Source organism: Centroberyx gerrardi, chromosome 3, assembly GCF_048128805.1.
Source record: "Centroberyx gerrardi isolate f3 chromosome 3, fCenGer3.hap1.cur.20231027, whole genome shotgun sequence".
Taxonomy (NCBI): Eukaryota; Metazoa; Chordata; class Actinopteri; order Beryciformes; family Berycidae; genus Centroberyx; species Centroberyx gerrardi.
The window spans coordinates 22,561,568-22,582,729 of record NC_135999.1 but is presented as its reverse complement, the minus strand read 5'-3'; the positions used below and the strand labels follow the sequence as shown (position 1 = coordinate 22,582,729).

The window sequence follows — 21,162 nt, the reverse complement described above, 5'->3', positions numbered from 1 at the left end:
GAAATTCATAAAGCAGGGGTTTTGAAAGGTGCTCCCAACTTAGATGTTAAACTATACGTTAAATCCCTTGCTGTAATGAAAAAGAAAAAGGCTTGTATTTTAAAAGGCCTCTCCATTTATTTCATTCAAAAGTCAGTCGCGGCCATTTTGAACTGTGGAGGGCTTCCATTACCACGTGAGGAGGAAGTGAGGAGAGAAAACGGAGCAATCGAGCGGAGTGGCTGAGGAGAAGCAGGGCCGAGCTGTCCACATTATTCGACTCGCTTTGACTATCCGGCTAACTTTAGCTACATGTGCTGAGGTCGAGGGGGGAAACTGATCTCAACCGCGACAATGCCGACAATTACTTTACCGCCGAAAGAGAACGCTCTCTTCAAGAGGATTTTGGTGAGATGATGGCTAACGTTGCACAGCTTTCGCTAACACAGACAACTGTCGACTTTAAAGATCCATCGGCGGCACCCTGTGTCAGTTTAGCTCTCCTGCTATTAGCCGTAGCTAAAAATTGTTACCAAAATGGCATCATTGAATGGGTTAGCCAGCCTAGACCTGATATGCGCTGTCACTGTAACGTAAAGCCAAAAGGTTGTTCATGTCTTTGTTATGTTTATCCCCGGTTTCTGCCAACAATACTAGTTATGTTTTCGTGATGATTATTTTAAGTTAGCATTAGATACCCACCGCACTCGCTGTTGTAGGTTATAGCCAGCCAGAGTTACGTTAGCTAGTTACGCTAGGCCTCACCTCTTGTCAATCACAACAACCGATAACTAGGTTGCACGATGGCTAGCTAGCCAGCTAACGCCAAGGTAATTCAATGGTGCTTGCCTCTAGCTAGGCTAGCGGTCACATTACTAGCTCCTAGTAATATCTCCCATCTGTTATGGTGTTTGCTTCATGCAAAGCCGGTATGATGGAGTGTAACTGAGAGTTTGGTTTGTTTGTGTCAGATGTGGCCCATCCTAGCCTGCTAACCTACCTGAAGAGCTACTTAGCAAACTGGCTAGCTCGTTAACGCGAGCTAACCAGTTAACGTTAGATATCTCGGTTGACAAACGTTAGCTAGTTGTCAAACTTAATCTGTCAGTGTATTAACTGCACCTGCATGCATCGCATCACCGGTCGAGTCTAGAGTTAGTCAAATAGGTTGGGCATGTGGAAACGAGAAGAAAGTATGGAAAGACTGGTGTGACTGTGTCAGCAAATCTGTGGCTGCTACCGTTAGCTATCCAGCTACTCCAGGCCTGCTGTGCTGTAGCAGCTAGCTACCCACCCATCCATCCCTCACTTCCATGTTTTAATCTTTGTGCAGCCCCACTAGTTATTTGCTATCTGACACAGTTTTATGTGGGTCAGTGAAATGGTTTGACGGGCTTGGATTAAGCCTAGGTCAAGACTATCTCTCATTTTCACTGGATATGGTCAGGACTGGGTTTATTTTGCCTGCAAAACTGTCTACAGGTTTAACAATCCTCCTCTTCTGGCATGCTGGGAGATTACTGGCTGTGTGTGTTGGCTGTGTTGCTAAACATCTCCGCATGAGCATCTAAATGCTTTCCAGGAACTGTGTACCCTAGGCATTCATCAGGATTGTACGTCACACACTGGTTTAGATAAACATCATTGTTTTGAAAGACCAGAGCTCTGGAGGGAGTTAGTTGATGTTTATCAGCATATTGGCTGAGAGCTGACATTCAGCTGCTCAACGTCTGGTAGGAAAAACAGATATGTGCCCTGCACCTGATCTTGGAAAAATTCAGGGCCTGTTTTCACAGTGCATCTCAGAGGAGTACTGGTTGTCTTAGAACGGGTGTTAGGCTGCACAGTTAATTGTGTATAATTGCATATTATGATTTTTAGCTTTCACACTTAATCATCATAGAATTCAGCAATATTAAAATGTCTAATTTGTTTAATTTCCTTGGGAACACCCACTGCAAGATGGATGCAAAAAGTACAATAAAATGATTTAGTGACTAATAATTTTGATCAGGGTATCTAGCACAAAATCAGGATTGCAGCCATAAGTGTGCAGAGCTAAATGGAGGGCCTCTCAGTGGCCATTGTAGTTAAACACTTGCCTCTGATAAGCTCTGTGAATTGACCTTCAGGTCTTGGTTCCAGTCAAGTTGAAGAAGTCTGAAAGCTTTTGAGTTTGTTGTAAGTTGATGCAGTATAAATAGGAAAAGGTAAAGCCAGAATGCCATAACCATTATAAACCCCTCTGCAATAGTGACATGATATATATGAGATTTGAAAAAGCTGTCTTTCTGGCTGTAGTCAGGAGTGGACCACACCCCTCTTCATTTTTGCTTTCCCAAACTGGATGCCTAAGTGCATTATTATTAGTTGGCAGGTCTCCAGCTTCCGATTGGCAGTGGAGTTGGATGAGGTTCGTTTGACTTTCCCCCTTTCCCCTGAAGCCTGTTTCCTTACTGCTGGTCTAACCTTTACAGTAGGAAGTTGGCAAAGCAGCATGATTTTGTTGTACGTTGTTCAGGCTTGTATTATTCAAAGCAGTGGTGACCTTGTGCCTAAAGCCTAGGTCACATTAGGCGATTTTTAACGCTGATTCTAAGTCTGATTTGAACCTGGGCTAGTCGGGGCAGAGGAGGGGCGCTCGGGCTCAACAGTCAGTGCAGATTATCCTGTAGTGTGAACGGGCTTAAGACTGGAGACTCTAGCTGCTATACAGTTTTCTTTGGATGAATAAGTCTCGTAAAATGGTATTAAATGGCAACGTGCCTGAATCAATTCACATAAGTATGCAATAACAAATTAAGTGTCGAGCAAGACTTGAACAGTCTTATAGTCTGACCTAGACTTAATGGAAAATCGGTTTGAAACACACACAGCCTAGCATTATGCAGAGTCCCCAGTTGCATTTCAAACGTTTGATCTCTCCTCTAAACACCTCCTCCTTAACACATCAACTCAACATGCTGGGGGAAAAGGTCAGTGGGGTAAAACAGACCTCAGTCTAACAGTATTTGAAAACATATAATGGTTTGTTTAAGACTGTTTAGGTGCCTTATGGGTGGCTTTTTCTGCTTAGGACAACCTGATGAGTGCCAGAACATTTAGACCATCACAGGAAGGGTAATTTACAATACTTCAGTGACATGATGCAGTCTGACTTGCCCTGATGCATTAAACCAAACTGGCCTGGTGCTCCATGCGGGATAAAACAAAAAGGAATTGTTTGCAAATACTGTTTGACCTAGGTCTGCCTGGTCATTCTGCTCCATCAGCGCCTGACATTTCCAACTGTAGTGCTCCTAAGAAGGAAAATAGATCGGATTTTGTTGACATTCAGTGCTTCAGAGCAAACGTGGATTGCTCTTGCGGTTTCCCCCCAGCGAGCCCTGTAGCTGAAAGCTGCAACTCTGACAGAGTGATTCGTGCAACCCTCTCTCTCTAACACCGGGGTCCAAGTTATTTTGGGTGAGGTGTAGAACATGCTGGATAAGCACAGCTAGTGGTGATGAGGTTACTAAGTTTACATTAAGTGTGTATGCGCCTACGCCCCTTGCATCATGCACGTGCGGCTCTTTGATTGACACTTGGGGGTAGACCTTGCTGACAGGGCATTCTCTCGTCACTTATCACTTGTGCCTCATGTCAAACTGTGCTGAATGTAAAGAGGGTAGAACTGATGGAAACGTCTGTGTGGCCACATGAGGGAGCTACTGTCTGTTACCACCAGTGCCTGAAATCAGCTTTTTGGCTCATCTGCCAAGGGACAGTGAACTAAAATAATTTACCTGCCAACAATACTTTTTACCGGACAAAATTAATATACATTTTGAATAGAAATATGTCACCACTATTGTGATAATGCTTGTACCGCTTGCTTGTGATAAAGGGCTATATAAATAAACTAGACTAGACTAGACTAGGCCCTACCTATTTTCAGTGCCATTTAGTGTATAGAATCAGGCTTTGTGTTAATATAAAATTGCTCGCTCGCTTAAATAGTGGATCAAGTTTGTAATTCATTATGAAGTGCAGCAGAGTTCAAATGATCAGAAAGTATTTTGAAGCGTTGTTTCAAAGTTTGAGAGCAGGCAAAGACCAAAGACGGCATATAACCGAGGCATTCCAATGTTATTGTCTCAAAAAGATGAATTTTACTAGCATTTGGCGCTTGGCGGGTGTTAATTTCAGACCCTGATTACCTCTTCAGTCTAGCATGGATTAGTGGAGGCCTAATGCATTCTCAGCATCATTTATCTTAATATTAATTAATAAATAAAGAGAATAGGCATGCTCGACTCAAATATTAAACTTCATCGCGCGCCGACTCAAAAACATAAACTATAGAAAAATGTCCACACTCACGTAGTAGCCTATGTATTTATGACAGTGTTTAATTTGCACAGCGGTTAAACACTGAGGAAGGCCAAGGGCTGAAACGCGTACGTTGCTGTTGCTGCTGTGCAAATTAAAGACGGTCATAAATACATACTACGTGAGGACATGCAGACAGTTTTCTATAATATTAATGAATACAAATGTGTTTTTTAATAGTGGGCTGTTCACTGACTCAGCAAATTAAGCCTCATACCATCTACTCATAATGTCATGAATTTGAGTCTGGCTCATGTAACATGTCATCCTTTCCCTTTCTCACCTCTTCCCTTATTAACATATCTAACATCTAACTAAAATCCAAAGCATACCTTCAAATCTAGTTGAACTTCTGTGCATGTTCTTTGATTTTGAAGTTCAAAGGTTCTGCATGTTTGAGCACAAGGCAGGAGCCTAGGTTTTCTGATAAAAGGGACAGAGAGGTATTATTAAAGGCCTCGGCGACGCCAAGTGAGAGCCGACTCTTGGCAGTCTTAATGTAGCATCTGGAACGAAGCGGAGAGTACGGAGCACCGAGCGGGGCTGAACATTTTCAAAGCTTAAGTGGATAACAAGTTTTTCTGTAAAGGTTTGACAGTGAGCTCTCTTCAAAGATGCAGTCTGCTCCGTCAATGTGCTGTTCTGCAGCTCGTCATAGTTCCTGGTAGTACAGTTTTGTCTCTGCGCGTGGAGGGAAATTAGTGTCAATTAATCAGATGCTCTGGGTTTGGCTACATGGTGACAAGGTTGTGGCATTGATGCGAGTACAGTGGCTGTGTGTGTGTGTGGCTGTAGATGTGTGTGTGATATGCGTGTCCAAATTGCTCCCTATTAGCCCCCTGCACCCTTGGCCAGATGGTCTTTACACACTTGTGCAGCTGACTTGCGCCAGTCCGGTACACACAATTTTGGCTCACACTGTCCTTTATGATATACAGTAGGCTCAACTACATAAGGCTAATGGATGAGAGATTAAGCCAGCACAGTCCAGCTGACACCCACTGAAAGGAGATAGGCCTGTTTCTTCTGTCCTCTAGTCCCAAGTCGGCTAATGGCTTAATCCCCCCGCTTAGTTCGACAGTGTTTTACTTGTAATTTCATAACCGACCTTGGCATCCGTATGGTAAGCTGACGTCATCCTTTTATTGCCATTAGTGACATCCGCAGCAGGCCAACGAAATGCCATCTGCCAGCTAACCTTTCCCCTATCTGTCTGTCTTTGACACACACACACACACACACAATATCTCCCCTGGCAGTCAGTGATCAGCTTAAACAGAGTGAAGAGAATGGTGGGGATTGTGCAACAGCGTACCTAAATATAACTCTGGGGCAAAGAGCTGGTAATTTTTGGGGAGGGAAGGTAATACTTTAGGTGTCGTAGTGAAGTCTGCATAAAATGGCCCTGGAGCTCAGGGGTTTTGGGCATAAGTTTGATTAATGTAATGGATAGTGGAAGAAAAGTATCTATATATGAAATGCTGGCTGGCAATTATCTACTGTTGTTTAAGATAGCTCATCATTACATACCCACTCTAGACGGAGTTTGTGACCGCAGTTGTGAAACACCTATATACTGGGATTTTGTTGATCTTCTCAAAGGTCAAATGTGCAGTAAATGTTAAAATCATAAAAATATTCATCAGTTATTGTCCCAAAAGCTAGCGGCCTAGAGCGATACATGTGTACAGTACATACAGTTTGTACAAGACTAGGTCCCAGACAAGACCGCTTGCAGTTCCTCTTAGTTGTCATAGTTGTCCTCATAGCATTTTGTTTCATCGATCAGGCAGCAGGCCAAAGAACATTGATTTTGAAAACACCAAAGCACGTCTCTTGCACTTGAAATCAGCATTTAGTTTCCTTTTTTTTTTTTTTTTTTTTTTAGATTATTTTTTGGGCATTTTCGCCTTTTTGTTTGACAGACAGGAGAGAAGAATAGGAGAGAGAGGGGGATGACATGCGGCAAAGGTCCTGGGTCGGATTCGAAACCAGGACGTCACGTTTACATAGTATGCGCCTTAGACCACTGAGCCACCAGAATGCCCCCAGCATTTATTTTGTTAACCTTAAACCTAGATTTCTTCACCCGATCTTCACCCGTTCACCTCATGAAACAGACATCAGTTTGATACTGCTAAGTGGAGATGCTGGTTGTGAGTCGGACAGGCTCCGGCCCAGTTCGACCTCTTCCTAGGAGAGAGAACAGTAGACAGTTTCATCACAGCTAGTCAGAACTTGGAGTGGGACACATACAAAAAAGCCATGAGATCAAAAGTGCTCTTTTATGATCCTGTATGGAAAGACGCTTTTATAAGTATAGTAGGATATGATTAATGATAATAACAATAGACGTATTAAAATATATATTGCGCTTTGCATGATGGGGATAAAACAGGACATGAAAGAACATTATGAAAACGCTTCCCTGTCAAGTATGCTTTGAGAAGTGATTTAAAAGATGATGGTGATCTGACTACATGCGCATAAATTGACTGCATGTATGTTATATCCTACATTTTAAGACCCGGGTGAAATATTTCAGATACATTTAATGGTTTCGTTTGTTTTTGAACGCCAAACTGGTGGATTTTGCCACTTTCTGACAATACAGTAACTGCAAGAAAGCTCAGAGGAAAAACAAGAACATTCTTTAGAAGTCATGTTAGTACTCATGTGTACTTATGTGATTGACAACTTCCTGACACTGAATTGTTCTGATGTGGTAACCTCCACCCATCTAGTCCTCAAACACTAGGAATTATGTACAACTGCTGTTTGACTTATGTCTGATCGTGGCTGCCCATCATGACTCCTCGTCCTTCCTCCCAGGCTGTTATGGCTGCCAGCAAGTGTCGTGTCTGCAGTCAGACCACACAGCCTCACTGTCACTCTCGTTTTCTCTCACTCAACCCTCTCTCTCTTTCTGAAATATCACGCTTGTTGTCTCGGCCTAACGTGATTTTTATCCCTTCTTCCTCTCGACAGCGATGTTACGAGCACAAACAGTACAGAAACGGACTCAAATTCTGCAAACAGATCCTGTCCAACCCCAAGTTCGCGGAGCATGGAGGTAAGGAGCGGCGGCGTGGGTGCTTGGTATATGGATGCATTGAAGGAAAAGGTGTCTGTATCCCTCATTCTCTACTGTACCCTCTTCTTCCTCTGTCTCTTCCTCCCTCCAGAGACCCTGGCGATGAAGGGCTTAACCCTGAACTGCCTGGGGAAGAAGGAGGAGGCCTACGACCTGGTGAGGAGAGGCCTGCGCAACGACCTCAAGAGCCACGTCTGTATCCTTACAAGCTGGTGTAGTCGGACGTGGAGAATCCGAGAGGAGTGTGTGTGTGTGTGTGTGTGCGAGAGTGAAGGAGACATGCAGTGGGTTAAGCTGTCTCACTTACTCACTTTCAGCCTCTGTGTTTGTATGGGATCCAGAGGCCCTGTGGCATCAACACATACCCAAACAAACACACACTCTTACCCCTTTGACATTGTGTAGAAGAGCGCTTGTCTCTGTGGAATACAGCCAGCACACTCTCTCTCTCTCTCTCTCTCTCTCTCTCTCTCTCTCTCTCTCTCTCTCTCTCTCTCTCTCTCTCTCTCTCTCTCTCTCTCTCTCTCTCTCTCTCTCTCTCTCTCTCTCTCTCCCGCTTTCTCATTTTTTTCTCTCTCTCTCTCTCGCTTTCTCACAAATGCACAAGCAGGAGTGAAATCTGTGCAGACATTTCCAGCAGATAAGCGCTATCTCAGCTCAGGCCCTGCCTAAAGTCAACACAGCTCTGTGCAGACAACACACAGCTATCTTTTGTTTTAGCTTCACTAGTCATTCCTTTATCTTGAGTGGGTTTTGAAAACCTGTGTGTTTATGTAGCATGTATTTTGAAGAATTTTTTTTTCCTGCATTGAGACGATAGGAAAGCTGAGGGGAACACAGGATGGGGGAGACACAGGAGAGACACAGTTCTGGTGGGATTCGATCCCAGACCAGCAGGCGGTTACGAAACCAAGACCTGGTTCCACTGTGTAATATCAGATCGAAACGCGTTTGCTGTATCGATACCTAGTTTATTTTAAAATGGAACAAAATGCTCAATTTTAAATTAATAGTTAAATGCTGTGTGTGCGTGAGTGATTGTAAGGTAGTAACATGGTGAGCTCCGGGGGTGTGTGTGTGTGTGTGTGTGTGTGTGTGTGTGTGTGTGTGTGTGTGTGTGTGTGTGTGTGTGTGTAAGGAGGACAAACTAGGCTAGTGCTCTACGCTTCAGGTACAGGGCAACTATTCCTGTACCGTGAGAACTGGACTGAACGCACACACTCCTCCCAGAGCTCACTACGTCACTCACACACACACAGCAGTGTACAGTTGTCTGTTTTGGAGTTGCGGATATTATGAATACCACAATAAAACAGTATGGTATGAAAAGTTAATATTTTATTCATTCTAATTTGGGATTGGCAGCAGAATTATTAGGAAATCAGGTCATTTAAGAGGATTTTTTTAAGGAATCAACTTAGGTAAAATCTTATCAATTCTTGGCAGGCAGGTGTCCCAGTCACTACACTGTCTCTGTGCACTTCTGTACAGCTTTTAATTTTAGTTTGATAACATCAGATTGTATGGAGGACCTGTGTGTGTGTGTGTGTGTGTGTGTGTGTGTTCCTTAACTCCCTGGCCATCCCAGGCTGGCACGTATACGGCCTGCTGCAGCGCTCGGATAAGAAGTACGACGAGGCCATCAAGTGTTACCGCAACGCGCTGAAGTGGGACAAGGACAACCTGCAGATCCTCCGGGACCTTTCCCTGCTGCAGATCCAGATGAGAGACCTGGAGGGGTACAGGGTGAGGACGGACAGAGGGGCAGTGGATGGGTTCTAGCTGGTTAAATAATATTTACGAGCTGCTTAATCCCCACAGCAAAACTTTTCGATTGCCGCATCCCACAGGGAGGTCAGCGGTACAGGGTCCGAAACCTGGGTCCTTGGATTCCCGTCCACACCACAAACGTTTTAGATCGTCTCTGAATCTCTTTTGTGATTTTGCGGTGTCCGCAGTCAATGACTTAGTAATGTTGACAGGCATAGAGAAAGACTGGCATCTCTACCCTGCAATATTCGGATGACCTGTGCTTGTCTGTAGTGGGAAGGAAGAAGAGGAAAGGGTCTGATCCAGCTCAGTATGCTGGAGAAATAAGAAGGGAGGATGGAGATGGAGGAGAGGCGAGAGGGATAAAGGGTGAGGGGAGAGGATGATGAAGGTTGCAGTAGATGGGAGATGAAGAAGTACAGTGTGACTGAGTGTGTCCCTTGTCAGGAACAGTAGAGGTGCAGCCCAGCACCCTGGTGTGGGGGGAAAAAACACTGTGGAAGCTTCGGGACTTTTGTTTTTTAAAATGCAAGAACCAGACAAACCCGAATTACTTGCAGGGGGAAGAACAATCCAGAAAGGAAGAACCCTCCCTAGTCCAAGGTGCAGTATGTTGCACTGATTTGGAGAGAACGGGGCGTATTGGCAAGCAGATATCAGGTTACAGTTACAGCCTCCACAATGTAGAACATCTCTCCTGGGACACAGCCTTGGATTTAGATGCTGATTTAGTGAGAAGTATGAAATGGCAAGATGAAAGTCTGGCTGGGAGGATTAGAAGTGTGGATGAGGGAGAGGAAATAGTGAGCGAGACTAAATAAGAGCGAGTACAGCTTAGCATCGATACCATGAGTCAGCAAAATCACTCCTTCAATCCTCCTACTTTATCTTTTTCACTCCCCATCAGCCGTACATGACATTCTAACCTCCTGGGCCTCATATGGCAGAATTAGAATACAAGGGGACATATGCTTAAGCTTAATCCCACTTCACCCTATGCGTTCTGATGCTGAGCTCGTGGCTAAACTGACCTGCCTTCACTCATTTTTCCCTAAAGGAGACGCGGTACCAGCTGCTGCAGCTGCGCCCGGCCCAGCGAGCCTCCTGGATCGGCTACGCCATCGCCTACCACCTCCTGGAGGACTACGAAATGGCCGCCAAGATCATCGAGGAGTTCAGGAAAACACAACAGGTTGGACGTGACAACAGTTTAGCATTTCTCTCTGTGGCTTTAGTAAACTCTTGACTTTTTTTTTTTTTATCCTTCATGGGAATATTTAAGATATGAGAGAAACTGATGTGACAGATGGAAGTGAATATAAAGTATCTTGTGCATGGCAGATGCCGTTCAATACAATGCACTGTTAGATGGCATTACTCACATTTCCCACTGAGACTTTCTGTCACGGTGTGGGTGTCTTGACTTGCTGTTCGTTTGAGTTTACAATGTGCGTGGTGTGTAGCCGTTTAGCCCTCGCCCTCAGCCGGGTCATAAATACGGGCTCTGTGTCTGTGCGTTGGTCACAACTACAATGGAGCGCTCTCTCTCTCTCTCTCTGGCTCGCTCCTGATAAGACCAGCCTGCTTCCTGTCTTTGTGCCATCTATGCAATACGACAAGCTGGTGTGATTAGGCAAACGCACATACACACACAAAGAATGCGGTGCAGCTTTTCCTGTACAGCGTGGATAGAAGTCCGCCTAATGGCGCCGTTCATTTATCACCGTTGCTTGTACAAAATGTTAATGACACTAATGCTTCTCCTTCTTTTGTGCCCACGTACCTGTGTTTTCCCTGGGGTGTGCGTGCGTCTAGACGTCTCCAGACAAAGTGGACTACGAGTACAGCGAGCTGCTGCTGTATCAGAACCAGGTGCTGAGGGAAGCGGGCCTGTACAAGGAGGCCCTGGAGCATCTCTCCAACTACGAGAAGCAGATCTGTGACAAACTGGCTGTGGAGGAGACGCGAGGTGGGTCGCTGCGATTGGGAATCCCTCTCCCGGGCTCAGTATCACAGGCAGTCTACGCACCAGAAGAAAGCCATGTTTGTTTTTTTTTAGTTGCCGTTGTCTCGGAACAGAAGGACTCTAGTTTTAATTAATGCTGCTGGCACACACTCGGCTCCATCACGTGTGCGTCACTCGGATCTGCGCCACGTTTTTCAGATTCAAGTCTATTTTGTTTCTACCGACTTGCAAACGCACCATTTTAAATCACACTGCACAGGCTTTTAAACCATTGAAATACCAGCATTTTGTTGTATTTTCTCTAGCTAATCAGACAACAGCTGAGAATGATCCCATCTCTACATGATCACCTTCTGAAAAATGTTGTTGTGTTCATATTCTGTTTGGTTTTATTTATACATATTCAGGTTTAAATAAGTATTCATTGACTGTAGTGTTGATATTTGATAGGAAGAATTTACAAAATAGGCATACTACTCCATTTCTGCTGGTGAATTTCGAGGCTATGGGCTTGATTTCACGCTTTTGAATGCGCGGCTAAACCGAAACCAGTGGGGACACAAATGGAAGTGTCACGCATGTTGCTGACATGACACGACCAGAGTAGAGTTTGGGTGAGAGTGCACCCTCTATCAGACAGTGTACGCTCTTGTACACTTGTGATATCTTAATGCTTAAGTGAAGAAATGGCCCTTTGTTCTCTAGTTCCTCTGTTTCCGCTGCTTTCCACAAAGAGCATTTTCAACAGGTTTTATCTAACAAGTTTCCAATTGACATTCACTTAAAATTTTAAGCTGCTCTAAGGTTTACAGACCAAGCCATGTTTTTTTTCTTTATTTTCTTAAGATTTTGAACTGTGGTTTGGCAATTGAATTTAAACAGGCACTGACTGCTCTTAAGCTACCTAAATCACACAGTGGTGATACGTTTTTATTTTATTTTAATGTCATGTCTTTGTAGGGGAGTTGCTGTTGAAGCTGGAGCGCCTGGAAGAGGCTAACGAGGTCTACCATCGTCTGCAGGAGAGGAACCCAGAGAACTGGTCCTATTACCGCGGCCTGGAGAACGCCTTAAAACCCGGTACAACACTATTTATATAGCCAGTCACGACAGATTCATCCTTGGTGTATTTTTGTCTTTATTAGAAATACCAGCGTCTGTCTGTGTCTTCTTTGTCCACTAAAATTATACAATCCACAGCCGTCAACAGCCCACTGATTATTCATGTCCTTTTTTCAGGCAGCGTAGAGGAGAGACAGAAGATCTATGAGGAAGCCTGGGAGAAGTATCCCAAAGGACTGGTTCCTCGCCGGCTGCCCCTCAACTTCCTCTCCGGTGCGGCCAATAATACGTCTCCTTTCCCCTGAAATGGGAACTTCAGTTAACCTTTCAATCCATGTCATCAGTAGAAATAAACTAGCCAGTAGCTAGTATTCAGCTTCAGTAGTTTCGGGTTTAGACTGTATTCACACTATTCTGCTTTTTTCGAACTGACATTGCCTTGCTGTTTTTTTTTCTACATGAAAGTCAAAGGAACTGGTCACACTGGAAAAGCACCTGGCTACTTTTTAGCAGAGCAGGATGCTTTTGAAGTTGAGAAAAGTTCAACTTTTTAGAGGAGTGCACAACATCAATTGCTTTTTTTGTTTTGCTGGCTAGTAGTGGCAGCTACTGCAGCAACATATTGAAACAAAGTGTGCAACGTGTGACCCGCTTTTTACCAGCACAAAATGGGATTGAGGGGGTGCAAAACAAGGGCAATGCAGTTGCAGGACGCATGTGGTCCCAAGTGCCCTTTTTGACGGTGGCACACTGAAATAAAAATATTTCAAACTTATGGAACATTGCACTTGTCATGCGATGAGAAATAACCAATCACAGCCACACAGATCTTACTTGCATACTTCTGTAAACATAGAAGAGAAGTGAATCATTCCTGTGCAGAGCTAGCTTGAATTGTGTGAACTATCCCACGGACAACATTTTGACCTATAGGAAAAACAATGCATGGATTTTATTTTATATGCAGATCAAAAAGCAAAGTAATTGCAAGAGTTTTGTAGTGATGGGAATCTATTACTAAATGCTATCTTTTTGCAATGACATCAGACACTTTAAAAAAAGCTAGTGCAGTTTATCCATCTGAAAGCCATCAGAGTGAGTCAGGGTGCCAGTGATGCACCTCACATTTTCCAGGCATTTGAAGGTGCAGCATCTGTATAGCCTGCTGACTTGTGCTGAAGAAGTAGGGCGGGCGAAGTTTCTGATCTCCCCTGTCTCGCTCTCTTTCTCTCCAGGTGAGAAGTTCCGGGAGTGTCTGGACCGATATCTGAGGATGAACTTCAGTAAAGGCTGTCCGCCTGTCTTCACCACTCTCAAATCACTGTACCATGACAAAGAAAAGGTGACAACACTGCTTCCAGGGACGCTGTCAGACTGAATGTCTAAACCACAATGCCGCCTTTCTCCTCACTTGCAATCCAGCTTCTATAATAGAGGTCAAACTGAGGGAAGGTTTCAGCCACACTGAACAGATCTACATCTGAACAAAGCAAAGAATTGGATTACGATTGTTCTGGAACTTTCTGGAGTCTTAATTCACAAGTTCATACTTCATGCAGCAGCGGAGATAACCTGCTTTCTCCCCTTTCTCTCTGCAGGTGGCAATAATAGAGGAGTTAGTGGTTGGCTTTGAAACCTCATTAAACAGCTGCAGAATGTTCAACCAGAACGGTGAGTAGAGGATCCAGGTTTCAAGATCAGGGGAGTAAATCAGAATCAAGATGTGAATCACTGTACATAGATGCTATTTTTTTGGATGAGTTTGATGTCTTTCCCAAACCAAAAAAAAAGCATAATACACACCTTTTAATTTCATGAGCCAAAGTATCTCATATTTATTCAGAACTTAGATTAGCTGTTGCAAGCTGTTGTCTATAACCCTAAGATGCAACTCTGATGTATAATTTGATTGGCTGTTGCAGATGACGGAAAGGAGGAGCCGCCGACCACGTTGCTGTGGGTCCAGTACTTCCTGGCGCAGCACTACGACATGATTGGCCAACAGACGCTGGCCCTGGAATACATCAACACAGCCATTGAGAGTACGCCCACGCTCATTGAACTCTTCCTTATCAAGGCCAAGATTTACAAGGTAACACACACACACACCATCCATTTGTACCATTGTTTACTGTCACGTAGAAGAACTTAGTGGCGTTCTTGATGGCTGTGTTGTGTAGTGACTGTGTGGTATTGACCCCTCTCCCCCCGCAGCATGCTGGGAACATCAGAGAGGCAGCTCAGTGGATGGACGAGGCCCAGGCTCTGGACACTGCTGACAGATTCATCAACTCCAAGTGTGCCAAGTACATGCTGAAGGCTGGCATGATCAAAGAGGCCGAGGAGATGTGCTCCAAGTTCACACGGGTGAGAATATTTTGTTTGTGTGTGTGTGTATGTGGGCGTACAAGTACACTCCGAAGACTGAAATGAATGAGCTGTGAAAAGAGCTTCCAATTAAAATACGGGTTTATGTACCTCTAGTGTATGTTTGCAGTAGTGAATGTAAATAGTGTGTCACTGTTAACTGTGTGGGTGTTTATGTTTATGCATATAAGAGCACACCCTGGAGACAGAGATGAGTACGCTGTCAAAGAACATAAAAAATAAGTTCTTACTATGTAAATAAGAGTGCCAAATTAAAGGATAATACTGGTGTTTGTGTTTTTAGTTTGTGCCAATCGTCTAGTTTGCCCCTCTTCTTGTCAGATGGAGATATCAGGGCTTGTTTTCCTTCCACAGACTTGAATATTCCCAAGCTAGATAATCCATCACAGTAAACACAAAGCCTTCATTTGTTTTTTTGTCATTTTGTGTTTTTCTCATTATTTCATTGTGCCCAAGTTGAGTGTTTTCATATCAGCGTGCACATAATGTTATGCTCTGCTTACTGTCAATCACCTGACACACACAGGGAGAAATGGAAGTCTCCTCCAGAAAATAATCCCTCAACAACATGTCGCCTTAACAAACTGTATTGTGACATCCATGTCTCTTTATTTGAGGCGTCTTAGTTAGTCAGGACAGCAGTTAATTTCAACCTAGGCTTGACACCGTAAAGTTTGTATTTTAAAAACTATAAAAAAAACAAGCCCTGGAGACGATATAAACTAGGCACAGACAGTATGGGCTGTAACACTAAATGACACCAATATTCTTCTTTAAAATGTGCATATCTCCCCCTAGTGTACATTTGTGGTAGTAGACATAACTGGATAACTGAGCATGTCACTGTTTTTTGCTTTACTGATGCGTGCGCGTTTGTTTTTTCTTACCCCAGGAGGGAGCGTCGGCAGTGGAGAACCTGAATGAGATGCAGTGCATGTGGTTCCAGACGGAGTGCGCCCTCGCCTACAAGGGCATGAACAAGTTTGGGGACGCTCTCAAGAAGTGCCATGAGATCGAAAGGGTGAGCCCCCCTGAAAAGGACCACTTCTATTATTATTACATGGCTTTGTTGAATACTCAATTCTGATTGACCAGCGAACACATACTTTCACATTTTGTCATATCACTCCGCAGGAAGCCTTGTCCCTTTTGTTGGTTTCCAATCAAATTTACTAGCAACACTTTGTGGCATAAAGACGTTAGTCCTTGTTTACTGCAGATTCTATGTTAGAAACATGGGAGATTTTTCCAATAATAACTTAGAGGCTGAATGTCATTCTTACCGGATTTGTTTTATGTTTCTATGGTTGCAGTCCTGCTGAACATTTTTTATGTTTTTTTGGCAGAAGCTTGTAAATTACTTAAGCTTGTTATAAAATGGTTTGTGTCAAATGATTAGCCGTGTAATAAGTGGGATTGGTACAGACAGCTGGTCATTACTGCAAAATAAGCAATAATGACCGGGCTTATTTTGCAGTAATGACCGGCATGCTGAACATTATCCCTTTCATAATACATTTTGCCGCTCTTTCAGACTTTTTGGTAACTGTGTCTAGCAGATATGAAATTGGGTTTCTTTACTCTCCACGTTAGGTCTGTTGATATGTCGCGTATAGATACCACAAATTCTGTTTCTCACACACACTGAATTCCTTCCCCACTCTCCTCCGTTCCCCACCTTGCTCCCGTCAGCATTTTGTGGAGATCACAGACGACCAGTTTGATTTCCACACCTACTGCATGCGGAAGATGACGCTACGCTCCTACGTGGACCTGCTGAAGCTGGAGGACGTGCTCCGGATGCATCCCTTCTACTACAAGGCCGCCCGCACCGCCATCCAGATCTACCTGAGCCTCCATGATAATCCGCTGACCGACGACAGCAAGGAGCTGCAGGCCGACACTGGTGAGGGGCGGGGAGTGAGGATGTGTGTCTGGGTGTAGAGGGGGGGGGACTTCATGTAGGGGATGATGGACTAGGAGGAAGAACAAGAGGGGGAAGTCGAGATCATCATACATGTGCAGTGGGAATATGCAACATTTCACCTGCAGGAGACTAACTGTGCTCCCATTTACACTACTTAATTATTCTATCCCCAATTCTTCATCCTTTTGTATGTAGTTTCAGAGCACTATAAATATCTCTCTCCACTGCTACCGTTCTGTTGGACAAAGGAAAAAACTCTTGTTGTCCGCCTTCCTCTCTCTCCCCCAGCTAACCTCTCGGACAAGGAGCTGAAGAAGCTGAGGAACAAGCAGCGGAGAGCCCAGAAGAAGGCCCAGCTAGAGGAAGAGAAGAAGAACGCAGAGAAAGAGAAGCAGCTTAAGAACCAGAAGAAGAAGAAGGAGGACGACGACGAGGAGATCGGAGGGCCCAAGGAGGAGCTCATTCCCGACAAACTGGCCAAGGTCAGTGTGAGAGGAGTGGAGTGAGTGATACAGTGAGTTGGATGGGTTTAGGTGATATTTACCTTTTTATTCTTTGTGTTTCTCTCTCCACCACTCCCTGTTTACAGGTAGAAAACCCACTGGAAGAAGCTGTCAAGTTCCTGATGCCTCTCAAACACCTGGTCAAAGACAAAATAGACACACACCTGCTGGCTTTTGAGATCTACTTCAGGAAAGGTAGGCAAACAAACAGTCACATGTTACTTGACCCCTGCTTCTTCACGAGGAAGTTATGTCCAATTCCCATCTAGACTTAAACAGATATTTGGTTGACCTCACATAAGAGAGTGTTTGGTCTTTGTCACCCATATCTCTCCCCTGTTTGTATCTGTCTTTCTTCAGAGAAATACCTGTTGATGCTCCAGTCAGTGAAGAGAGCATTGGCCATAGACCCAGACGACCCATGGCTACACCAGTGTCTAGTACGCTTCTTTAAAGGAGGTAAGGACGCGGTGCACTTGAATGTGGACTGTATTTGTTAAAGATGTCCAACAGAGTTTTTGGCCACTAGTAGCGCTAATGAGCAAAGCAGGTCTGCATACAACAAGCACACGCACAAGGATGTACGAGCATGGAGATGACGTAGTACACAATATTGTTTGGAGAGGGAGGGCGGCTGACTTCTTTTTACACTCCTATATTGAGCTGGAAATTCAAGTAATTGATGTGCTGATGGGTTAAGTAAGTTACCTGAAATTCCTCTAACATAGGCTGTCAATCAAATGAAGGGGTGGGAGCTTCCTCTCCAAGCTGAGAAATGTAAACATTATAGCTTTCTAAACATTAAAAATGTAGCTTTCCGAATGTCTTTTGAAGGGAATACATGTATTCAACATAGTCATTGGGGTCTAGCAAGATACTCTGAATGTCAACAAGTCCACGTTGTTTACATGGAAAACTCTGTTGTTCATCTTTAAGCTTTTGGATGCAAGTCTTTTGCTGAACATCAACTTGTCCAACAGATGTTGTTGTTTTTTTCATGATGATATCATCACCTTATTGACATTGCTTCCTTTGTTCATTTTTTCACCCCTCCCCTCTTTTCCTACCACCTCCTCTTCAACACGCCAACCTTCTATAATTCTTCCCCTTCTGACCCTGCTCCTCTGCTCTCACCCCATCCCTTCCTCCCTTGCCACTGTCTGTCTGCATCCGTCCCATCTCTTCCTTGCCCTTCCCTCCATCCAGTTTCGGAGAGCAAGGAGCTGCCGGAGGCGGTCCGGACGGTGCTGAAGCAGGAGATCACCAGGCTGTTTGGAGACAGCAACGCTAAGAGCTTCAACCAGGCCTACCTCACCAAGCACTCCAACTCCATACCACACCGGCTGGCTGGTAGGCCTCTTTCTCTCTCTCTCTCTCTCAGACACACACACACACACACATACACCCGCAGGCATGCATATGTACACATTCGCACTCTAACTCACAGTCACTCTCCTCCCCCTCCTGCAGCTGCTAAGATGATGGCGTACCTGGACTCATCGACAGAAACAAAGGCAGTGGAGCTGGCCACTGCACTAGAGGAGCCACTCAACAATAGAACCATACAGGTATGCTTACAACTATTAGTTAAAGGGGTGGGATTGATTGTAGTGGTAGTAATAGTATATTGAGCCCACGGTAGGAAATACTTCATCACTGAATTACTCTACTGATTAGCTGATTGGCTGTAAATTGTATAAGGAACACAGAAAATATAGCCTATAAATAAGATATCACTTAATTTGTATTTATTTGGTACTGTGGATGAATCTGTAGTAATATATAGCTGAAAGACTTTCAATAAATAAAATCCCCTAAATTAATATATCTTCCCTTTTTCTTCTGCCACTTCCTATTTCTTTATCCATTCTTCACTTCCCTCGGTCAGATCTGCACAGAAGTCCTGGAGTGTCTTCGGAGCGGCGTGCTGGGCGACTGCAAGGAGCGGGCGGAGTCGTACCGCGCCGAGTGTCACAAGCTTTACCCCTACACGTTAGCTTTCATGCCCCCCGGATACGAGGAAAACACGAAGATCGCCAACGGAGACGTTTCCACAGAGACGGAGGAGCTGGCCAACGAGATGTGAGCACAGGCGGAGCAATAGTGGATGAGAAATGGAATCGGGCCTAGCACGGAGCCTTGTGGTACGCCTGGCAGCCATTTTTGTAGAGCCAGACACGAGAAGCGAAAGAGGTGTTCGTTCTTTGGCTCAGCTCATTATGGTCTGACCCGGCATGGCTTGGCTCTCTCCCACAAGGTGAAAATCAGGACTCTGTGTGTGTGCGTGTGTGTGTGTGTTTGCGTGTGCGCGTGCATGTGTGCGAGTGTGTGTATTCGTGGGGAAGAGGGGGAAAAAGAGGAAGATAACAAAACGGCCATTTTACTTTTTTAATTGTGCTGACAACCACGTTGAACATGAAAATAAACAATTGTTATTGGCAAACTTATGAGAAACTGTGACAGACGGACACAGACCGTCGGTTTCCTTGGAGATGATGAACAACAGTGACAGCAACCACTCGGGTTTGACTCAGTGCTGCTCTGACATACATGCACTATCACACACCGCACTGTGATCAGTGTTCCCCTCGTTTTAAAAAGCTAATTTATATGAAAAGAGGACACAAAACTCACTGGGGGAATGAGAAGCTGGCTGACTGGATCTCTGACAGATCTGTAGGAAGCTGAATAGAAAGTTACTGAAGACCCAGATTAGACACTGAAGAGATGCACATCCAGTGAACGCAGGTGTCTATATCCTTATTTTTCCGTAAAGGTTATCTGCGCTCCAAAATAAAAATTGATCTACATGTGGCAGTACAGTGGAGTGTGGTAAGAAGGCCTACCGATTGTTCATCTATGCGGGTGGCACAGCACTGAGAAGGTTGCCTCACTAATTCCAGATTTGGGGTCAGATGTCGACTGTGCTTCCCTCATGGTTCCAGGTCAAACTTGGGAATATGTAATTCTAGATCTGTGTTACTATGGAGCACCTTGGAGCTTCAGCTTGTGTGTTTTAAACGCAGCATAGCACAGATTTAAAAACTGTAAAGGTTGTGTGTTGTGCTCAATTCCAAATAAACTGCTACTCTTAACCATTTTTTTACGTAGTTCTGAAAGGGTTGGATAGATCTAAGCAATACTGTAGACACTGTCTAGTCCATAATGGAATAATGAAACTCTTATCTCATTACCGATGCTAATCATTTCTAGATGCAGTTGAAAAGGGGTCGGACTCTCGGCAGAGTGACTTGTATTGTTCAATAAGCCTGTTGTATAAAGTGTCACTGTTAACAAATGGTTTTATCTGCATGAAGTACCCGGGGCCCCTAGCAGTCGATGTGGAAATGAGCCTCCACTACATCCTACTTTTGTCTAAGAGGGCTCTTCTCTGCCAACGAAAATGTCTCCTCCAAAAGGTCAGAGGTCAGAGTCAGAGCCCGTTGCCCAAGGTGACGGATGGGAAAATGCTACAAGGCGAGTAGCAGTATGAACACCAGGAATTTGTTGTTTTGCTTTTTCTTTATTCCCCCTTTTTTATGTTTTTTTTTCTCATTAATCTCCTTTCTCCCTCTTTTTTCCTCTCTAATTTGGGTTCTAATGTGAAAGATGAAATCTGAGATGGTGATGTATGATATCTCTGGATTTTTGTATTAAAACCAAACAAAAGAAAACGTTTGACTTTTTGGCATCTGTATATTTATGTATCTCTTCTGTTCTGTTGCTCTGACTTGACTGAAAGATGTTGACTTACTGGCTGTGCATATTGGCTAGCAGTAACCCAGCTGAAGCTGCTGGTATGCTCTTTGTTGACGTTCCAGGGTCAGGCAGGAAAAGCTAGCATGGTTTCCAAGGCTGTTTTAATCAAGCCTTCTGTTTATAGAAATGCATATCTAGGATCAGTTCTGCCTCAGAGCATCATCTCAATCTGGGGCCTCATTTATAGTTACTGTATATAAATTAGATATAAAATGCACACTTTTTTTTTTTTGTTTACATCCAACTCCAATCAAGAATTGTGATTTTATTTTTATTTTTTTAATGAAGTCAAACTAAGCAGATTATATTGATTTTTCTCTTTTTCTGTGATAAATGAAAAAGC

At 44.1% G+C, this 21,162-nt stretch overlaps 1 protein-coding gene across 1 annotated transcript; it reads left to right on the top strand.

Moving 5' to 3' along the window:
• Positions 1 to 253: 253 nt before the first annotated feature.
• Positions 254 to 20,719, top strand: LOC139925658 (N-alpha-acetyltransferase 15, NatA auxiliary subunit). The gene is made up of 20 exons (XM_071917126.2): positions 254 to 387; positions 7,339 to 7,423; positions 7,536 to 7,640; positions 9,033 to 9,190; positions 10,272 to 10,406; positions 11,030 to 11,183; positions 12,141 to 12,260; positions 12,420 to 12,515; positions 13,478 to 13,584; positions 13,841 to 13,913; positions 14,165 to 14,334; positions 14,457 to 14,609; positions 15,523 to 15,651; positions 16,323 to 16,536; positions 16,846 to 17,039; positions 17,147 to 17,255; positions 17,421 to 17,519; positions 18,267 to 18,410; positions 18,531 to 18,628; positions 18,949 to 20,719. Exons 1-20 carry the CDS (start codon positions 334 to 336, stop codon positions 19,144 to 19,146), a joined length of 2,595 nt encoding a protein of 864 aa, XP_071773227.1. The 5' UTR covers positions 254 to 333; the 3' UTR covers positions 19,147 to 20,719.
• Positions 20,720 to 21,162: the final 443 nt, after the last annotated feature.